An 8,764-nucleotide genomic window follows, 5' to 3' on the forward strand; every position below is an offset into this window, starting at 1 on the left:
AAGCTTGGTAGTAATAAAGCTTGGTAGTAATAAGGTTTGATAGTAATAAAGCTTGGTAGTAATAAAGTTTGGTAATAATAAAGTTTGGTAATAATAAAGCTTGGTAGTAATAAAGCTTGGTAGTAATAAAGCTTGGTAGTAATAACTCTTGGCGTACTGCGACAGTGGGCGGTCCCAGACCAGCTGCGATTGGCGAGGCAGTGGAGCGTCCTTCTTCCCAGCAGCCGGTGGCCTCGGTCGCAGCTCATCTCACAGCGGGTGCCCAACCTGTTGCCGTAGCCCACGCCTCGCAGGGAGCGACAGTCAATGGCACCGTTACTCAGGCTCAGAGGACGACACCAGTTTGGGTCTAATGTAAAAAAAATTTAAAAAGACAAACAATGTGATATAAAACAGAAGATCAAGGCTCAGTTTGATGCTGGCTGCTCTGAAGGAAATGGTTGCAAAACYTTGGGCAGCATTTTTCTGCCTTTCAGAGGAAATAAACAAAGTTTTGAAAATCTTGTGCAGAAGCCAAACCCAGAAGTTTTGCAATCATTTAAAGTGTTTTCTGATACTTCCCCCTTTTCACTTCAAACTATTTTTATTTAACAAATGGATAGATGATTGTGTTCAAATCTTTGCACAAATGACTCTCAGATGTACATGTGGTACACAACTCTGTGTACTTGCACACCATATGCTAAGTTGAATCTTCACCCTGATTCTTTGCGTGTTTTTTTTTTTTTTGCACAAACCTTTGTAGTCGAGTTGAGGAGAGATTTCTTCACTGTAGCTGTCGTCGACTGTAGTCGCTCCAGCTGAAACAATAAAACCAGGTGTGACAGGACAGAAAACATATCTTCACCGGTTCAACAAAGATATCAAACAATACTTCATGGGTGGATAGAAACATAATGATAGGAACACAAGGTCACACAGAGACAGAGACACGTCTCACGAGTCAAATAACGGTCCGGGACATGAAGGTCTGGATCTGTAATCAGAGGCTTTAACAGAAACTCCTGAACCAAACCAGGCTGTATTTTTGTTGATATGGTTAAACTTCCTGCTGTCCTTCGGTCAAAATCACCCACGATGCCTCAGTTTTCATCCGTTCACATTTGGATCTATTGTTTGGAGGCTGTTTTTCCTCATTTTATTGACACAAACAATATAAGACATGCTTATATTTTTTTTTCCTCAATGTTCTGTCAAACCAAACAGGTGCAGGAGAGAAACCCAAACACTGTCTCCCTGCTGAGAGGATATATAATCCATCCAGTGAGTTTTGGGCCTTCTCCAGGACCTCTGATCAGTGGTACAGACCAGAAAACCTCCAAATGGAGGTATCCAGGAACCACCTCCACAGACTCCTTTAATGCAGAGCTCCTCACCCTCCCTCTAAAGCTGAGCCTCGTCGTCCTATGAAGGAGGCTCGTTAGATCCAGGATGTCTTTCTTTCAGTCATGATGCAAACCTTGAGAACCCAGGTAAGGCTGGAATACAGTCAGAGCAATAAATTGAGAGGTTTGCCTTTTGGTAGTCCTGATCGAGATATGTGTTTTGTTAAAACAAAACAAAAAAAACTGCATATTTAATATCATTTAACAAAGTCAAATGCAGTCTTTTAAAACACTGGACATGTATTGATAGAGAACAAGCAGTTCAGATCTGACTCCCCTTCAATAGATCAAACTGAGGTAGTTTGTGGATTGTTTCGAGAAAATTTGCAGAAAGCTTATTGGAAATGATGATTTTGAATCGATTCTCTTGAATTCTTACAATAAATTAACACAAAACAGAATGATTTATCGTCTGTAATGCAGCAATTTATTGTTATGTGGTGATTATTATTATTATTATTATTATTATTATTAGTTTTTTCTTTACAGATGGAACTGATCGAGCAAATAAAGCTTCATCAGAACGTAAATGTGTCGACCAGATGAGTGAAACAAAGGAAACCAGATAGACTTTAGTGTGATGTTTTCAGAGAAACAGCATGTTTTCATTAACTGACTCCAAAATGTTTGCTCATCACTTTTCTCCTCTAAGTGTTTTCCGTCTTGCAGTCTCCTCGCTTCTCAGCAGCTGTGGTTTACATCCAACTCCTGAAGTCCCACAAAAATGACCTGAGTGCCAAAGTTTCCAGTCTGTTCCCACCAGCCCCCGCCTCGGTCTAATTCCTGCTCAGCTTCCTTTGCGTCTCTTTGAGCTTTGTCAGTTTTCTGGCACTCGCGGTGAACTCGAATGAATTTTAAAAAAGGGGCGCTTCATCCTTGCTTTCTATWAATAACGATGTGTTGAAACCCTCTTTGTGCTCAGGAAGCAGATTGTTCCAGAAAACGTGAAACATTAAAGCCCGTCTTCAGCATGCCCCCCCATCATAATGAGTTCAGTGTTCTTCACAGTAACATTTCCCCGGGCTAATATCTTCTCGGCTCGCCCTCGCTGAGCGTTAGTCACACAGGAAATAAACAACGTTGGCTCATCAGACTGATGATCTGCCAGATTCCGGCAGACTAGAAGTGATGTGCACCATCATGCATGTCACACAGCTTTAAAATAAAACACAGATTAGCATTCTGTGACTTTACGTCGCACATTGTTGACATTTCCAAAGATCTGCAGGAAGAATAATGGAAATCAATAGGATTTTGGTGAAACATGCACAAACCAAACCCTCTTTGCAGCTCTACAGCTCAGACATACTTCCCTGGAGAAGCACCAGCTAAAGTTTAAACAGGTCAYAGGTAGCTGAAATTTACGTGTCTGAACGGGCATTTTGATTTATATTACCATTTTTACACAATCGTGATTCAAATTTTGTGATTTTTACTGTCCCCCCCCAACAGTCGATCCTGTTGCACGCTAACCTCTGAGTTACAAACAAACTCTTCTCACTCCGTCAATTTTCTTTTGGTACATTTGAATTACACATCGAAACGTAGGGATTTTTGTCTTCTTTCACCCCGTGTGTCTCTCACTGCTGTGGGACTTAAAGTTTTCCCTCAAACCCCTGCCAAATGCAGAGAGCGTACACCCAAATTTCCACTGATTCAGCTAGTTGAGCTCAAATGTGGAACTGTTTAACTCGTCACATCTACAACCTAAAACTAGGGTTGGGCAATATTGGCAAAAAAATTTATCACGATTAATTGTGGTATTTAGCCGATAACAATTAATTTGATGATTGATCTCCTGGAGTCCCTGGACACCCTTATGTCCTGGTCACATGACCAAGTGGGAAAGATTTACACTTCAGAAAAATCTGTTCCAAATTGTGTCAAAATTACAGACTAGGCTATACATTAAATTTTAAATTGTGTTGATAGATAAATAAATTACAGAACATTTTTTTATTGTTCATCATATTTAAAGTGGAGAGGAGCATCAAGCAGACTGACTGGAGATTTCTCCAGTCAGTCTGCCTGGTGGCATTAACTGTATTAATCATCAAGTGCCAAAAAATAATCCATTTATGTTCTTCTGACGATTAATTGCACACGATACAATTATGCCCAACCCTACCTAAAACCCAGTAGAGACATAAAGATCCACGTATATGACGTCTTCCGCTGCTTCCGGTTCAAGAACCTTTAAGATCCGACTTGTCGTTTTTGCACAGTAGCTGTTTGTTTGAGGCTTACTTTTCAGTCAGTTTCTGTCTGCCTTGCATGAACCTGTAATTTGTGTTGGAAGCAGCTAGTTTGGTGCCTTTCAAAGTTTCTTGTATTACTGTTGCTTCTTCATCTGTAACAACACACACCAGCATCATCAGCCTCCTCACACCGAGGGAACTCCTGGGTGATTAGCTCGTCATGATTGGATCCAGGTTGTAATTAAAGCTCCTGGCCGGCGAGCAGCAGAGAGGAGCTCAGGAGCAACAAACTCATGTTAAATTCATCCCCAGCTGGACGAGCTCCAGAGACGCTGAGGAGGAGCTCTTCATTCCTGGGGAGGGAGCGTGGAGGTCCACGTGCAATCGGGACATCTGGGTCAGATTTAAGGGATGTTGCTGCTGAGATGAAGGTATTTCTCAGCTGCAGGGACGAGTGATGAATGTCTGAGCGACTCCAGTAACACGTCTGTGTGAATTTGTTGTTGTTGTTTTTTTACAACCAGGTAAAAGCCAGCGGAGGTGAATGAAACCAAGTTCATGATAACAACAAATGAGGAGGAAATCAGGAGCGTTTTACTCTTCTAAATATTCCACAGTCTCTGACACAACGTCACAAACGTTAAAACATAAAAAACATGGTTTGTTAGCTGGCAAACAGAGGACCACATGAGCATTATGGTGTCCCTCAAATGTCATTTTACGGTAATTAACTTCAACTAAAAAGACAAAATGTAACATTCCTGATCATTGCTAACAAACAATAACTCAGCTCTACGTGGTATTTCCTGCATAGAAACAGAGTTTTAACACATCTCATAAACGTACTGAAAAGTATTACATGTACAACTGATTAAATGTGAAATAAATACAGAAATACTATTAAAAGTAAAATAGTTTTACTCACAGCTGAGTTGTGATGAGTAGCTGCAGTTTTGAATTCTGATCTTTTCCACTTTCTGACAGGGAATTCCCACTGGACTGATGTTCCAGTTTAAATTTACGACTTGTAAGTGGGAAATTCCCACTTCCCAGTACAACTGAGCCACAGCGAGGCCCAATCCCACTGCTCAGTGCGCACCCTACACCCCTCTGTGAAGTGTGGATTCAGTCCAAGTGCACATAAGTGTTCGAGTGTGCAGGTTACAAGCGTGCAAAACAATTGAGAACTGGGACAGTACAGATTACATCATCAAACACCAGTGGCTACCGGTCGCTGTTAGGCCAAATTTCACATACATAAAAGCAAATGTTTAAAGAAAGAAACAATTTTTATCTCCTTCATGATGATTGATTTTACACAATACATGCAATCTGTTCACTTCTCTAATAATCAGAAGGCAAAAAAATTACCATGTCTTGTTCACTTTTTCGAATTCCTGATTTAACTTTGTAGAGATTGGTTCTTTTTTGTGGTGTCATCATTTTATTTAATGTTTATTATTATTATTATTATTATTATTATTATTATTATTATTATTACATATATTAATACAGTTCATGATTTTTCCTCTTTTTTCATTTACAGTTCTTCATTCCCACTGGCAGCATTGTTATTTTTTGTTCCATGTTTGAATGTTCAATAAAGGTTTATTTACAAAAAAGGTCACTGTTTTGGCAGCAATGAATTGTGGGTAATACAGTTCACCGAAGTCCGTAAAAATGCAGACTTTGCGTAAGGGTGGAAATAGTTCCCAAAATGGGCGGAGCGAAGGGTGGATGTAGAGAATGTGGGACACTACACACACAAACCCTTCAACATGAACGCACATTTGAAGTGCACAAGGGCGGAACGAGGGTGGGAGTGCGGTTATTGGGACGGGGCCCAAAGGTGGTTCACAAAAACACAGCGACTTGGAGACTTTACATGGCTAATTTCACTGAACCCTGTGTACCTCCACCTAGTGGTGGGATGCCATTATTTCAAGAGTAAACTATTCAACGTGCATTATGGGAGATGTAGTTTATGGTCAATGCTGGCTTTACAGTAGAATGCACTTGTTTAAAAGACAATAATACCTTTTTGAAGTTCTCACGGGCCACATAAAATGCAGTGGCAGGCCACATTTGGCCCACGGGCCTTTAGTTTGACTTGTGTGCTTTAAAGCAAACGTTAACCAACTTTTGAGAGTTTGCATTATTTGCAGTAAATAAATTCTTAAACGTGAGATGTTGTTGCTTCTTCTTGTGGATCTTCTAGATCAGTGGTTACAATACTGGGGTTAGGACCACACAGGGGGTCCTGAGATGATTCCCAGAAACAAAATTAATTATTTAACTCCTATTGTCTAAGTTTTCACTATATTTAAAAAAAATAATGATCATAAATAATTAAAAACAGTACAAAATGAAGTTAAAGATACTAATTGCAATGTCATATAGATTGATAAAAAAAATCAGAACAAAAGAAAAAAATTGCACATTTAATTTCTTATATTAATAGTGTTTGGGTCCTTAAATTGTGAGCAAATATTGTCAGCTGCCAACCAGATGTTTGTTTACCTGAAAACAGGTCAACAACATCAGCAAAAAAAATAGTTCAGTTAATTTCAATGGATTTAAGCATGATTTTGTTTGAATAAATTACAAAAATAAGTGTTTTGTTTATACTGAGTGCGTACCTGCATTTCAGAACATCTGTGGAAAACTACTGCAGTAAACTCTTTCAATAAAGTTAAGGATGACCTTTTTTGTTTTTTCAAACTTTATGATTCTCTAAGAAAATCCCCTCTAGAGTCAACATGAAGTGTTTCTTTAAAGATATATTAGAGTTTAACTCACCTGAGAGGAACATTAAGATGAACACAGGAACAGAACGACTGGTGGGCATGTCAGAAACACAAAGAAAGTTCACAAAAAGAGGAAAAATWAATCTGCAGGATGACCAGAGTTTCACAAAAACATAAAAGTTAAAAGTTTCCAAGTGTAAAAAGACAAAAACCACTTTATAAAAAAACGTAAATTGAAGGAGTAACAGAAGCTCCCGCAGCAACTGAATCTCCAGTTTTCGAGGATCCTCCTGGATCAAATATAAAACCACTTGGTGGCATCAAAGGTCTTCATGTTTCTGTAAATCTCCTCCCCCTGATGAATGTATTATGACGTAATACGTTTTATTAACCCCACACACGTTTCTACAATAAAAAATAAACCTACAATTATTTATTAATACGTAGTTTTTCATGTGAGTTGCTGAAACTTAAAGACAATAATGAGTTTACAAAATGCCCCAAATAATAAAACTCATTAAAACACTCAGAACTCTAGTTGTAATAATGCTTTAAAATGTGGTTTTTATCAAATAACTTTTTTAACACATATAATACTGTAAAAAATACTGGTAGATAAAGTGATATAAAAAAATCAGATTGTCACTTATCTTTTCAACGATTGCCACGTTGTAATGTTTTTATTTACACGAGTCCCTTTAACKGAGCAGCAGACATCCGCTGCAAAGACACAGTCTCTGCTGTCAAAATAAAAGCACACATCTGAGCGACTCAAAAGCTTGGTACGTTTAAAAAACGCTTTACTTGGAAAATTGCTAAATTTAAAACAGCCTATATCCAAAAGCTTAACATCTAAACTTATAATAATGCTTACATTTTAATGTACTAATTGTAAATTAAGAGTACGGGGATGAGTTTTTCTGTCGGCTTTTATTTTGGCATCACGTCGTGCGGTGTTAAAACCGCGCTGTTTGACGCAGGCTTTGGGTCGGAGGAGTGGAGTGAAAAGGCTGTTATCAGGAAAACTGACGACATTTCCCTTCCCTGCTCCCTCCAAGTTTGTCCCCGCTCCTCCTCCTCCTCCTCCACCCGGACCAGCCCCAGTTATCTCCGCGGCGTCGGGACGCAGAAAGGGAAACTTTTTTTTTTTCCTCTCAGTCCCTAAACTCAAACTGCAGGATGTCTCCTCCGACTCGACGGCTCCAGACGAAGCCGGTGATCACCTGCCTGAAGACTTTCCTCATCTCCTACAGCCTCATTTTCTGGGTGAGTCGCCGGGCTTCGTGTAATGGCGGTGGGGGTCGGAGGGGCGACGAGGAGAGCAACAATGGGGGCTCCGTTAGCATCCGAGGCTAACGAGAAATCACAGGACGAGTTAAAGTTTAAAGTCAGACTCGAGTCGAGTTTAACCACTTGTTGAAAGTCTGTTTAAAACGCTTGACTCCTTGTTACAAAAATAGTCGCCAAGAGGTTTTAGCTGTAAAAAGTAAGTTTGTTTATTATTATCCAAATTCTTATTCATTTGCGTTTTTTCTATCTATAAACAGTTAGCATCGTTAGCATCAATTAGCTCTAAATCAATCAATCATAAACTCCAGGTAGTCTCAGAGGGAACCAATTAACTCATTAATTAGCTAATTGTTCATAATTAGCTAATTAAAATAAAAACTACAAAGCTTTTATTAAAGTTTGAAGTTTATGTTTGTCATAAAAACATGATTAAATTTATAGTTTTTCTTTTTACTTGTAATAGTTTTAAGACTTTTGATACCAAGTAAATCCATCTGTTTGAGCTTTTAGATCCTGATTTACCAGAAAGTTATTTATATCACCAATAATTGCTGACAGCTGGTGAAAATGTTTAGTGGTTTTCAACATTTCTAACAATCAAAAACACATTTGAGGCAGCTGAAATGTTTTATTTTAAGGTCAGGACCTGTAGAAGGTGCTGATCAAACAGTTTTACTACATGAGGCAGATTTTTACAATCAGGGGTTTTTCCAAGGGCCTATAATTATGTCAGGACAGTACTGCAGTAAACTCTTATAATGTTCAGTTTTTATTTGTTTWATAAATGTTGATCATTTTGGAGGCAGCAGGTCGAGTTGTGGAGCCGGTGAATAAAGCTAAACTTTTATAATGATGCAAGACAAAACTGGAYGATGATTAGGTTCTGATTTATGGTGTAAAATGGTCCAAGTTTTTTTTTTTCCTAAAAGCAGAATAATTAAACAGAAAAGGCAAAAATACACTTTAGGGCTTCCACAAACGATTATTTTAATAATCGATTAATCACCGATTATTTATTCGATTAGTCGACTAATCRGATCATATGTTAATTGAATATAAAACATACAGCTTATCACGTCAGAATTCAGCTGCTATTATAWAACCATCGTTAGATTTTAGCTTTATGCTAACTAAAAATAACTGC

The 8,764-nt window shown here is 38.6% G+C and overlaps 2 protein-coding genes across 2 annotated transcripts in view; one reads left to right on the forward strand and one right to left on the reverse strand.

The window, feature by feature from the left end:
* The window catches only part of srpx2 (sushi-repeat containing protein X-linked 2), a 15,406-nt gene extending 8,442 nt beyond the window's left edge, over nt 1–6,964 (reverse strand). Inside the window, exons 1-3 of the mRNA XM_014004347.1 lie at nt 6,383–6,964; nt 738–800; nt 158–349 (exon numbers count right to left, since the gene is read on the reverse strand). Coding sequence (XP_013859801.1) covers nt 158–349; nt 738–800; nt 6,383–6,431 — 304 coding nt within the window. The 5' untranslated portion in view covers nt 6,432–6,964. The remainder of the gene's footprint in view (nt 1–157; nt 350–737; nt 801–6,382) is intronic.
* Nucleotides 6,965–7,393: 429 nt separating this feature from the next.
* The window catches only part of tspan6 (tetraspanin 6), a gene marked incomplete at its 5' end in the record, with an annotated part of 8,192 nt that continues 6,821 nt past the window's right edge, over nt 7,394–8,764 (forward strand). Inside the window, 1 exon segment of the mRNA XM_014004358.1 lies at nt 7,394–7,596. Within this exon segment, the coding sequence (XP_013859812.1) occupies nt 7,510–7,596 (87 nt within the window).

The sequence above is a fragment of the Austrofundulus limnaeus genome, unplaced genomic scaffold (genome assembly GCF_001266775.1).
Source record: "Austrofundulus limnaeus strain Quisiro unplaced genomic scaffold, Austrofundulus_limnaeus-1.0 Scaffold1, whole genome shotgun sequence".
Taxonomy (NCBI): domain Eukaryota; kingdom Metazoa; phylum Chordata; class Actinopteri; order Cyprinodontiformes; family Rivulidae; genus Austrofundulus; species Austrofundulus limnaeus.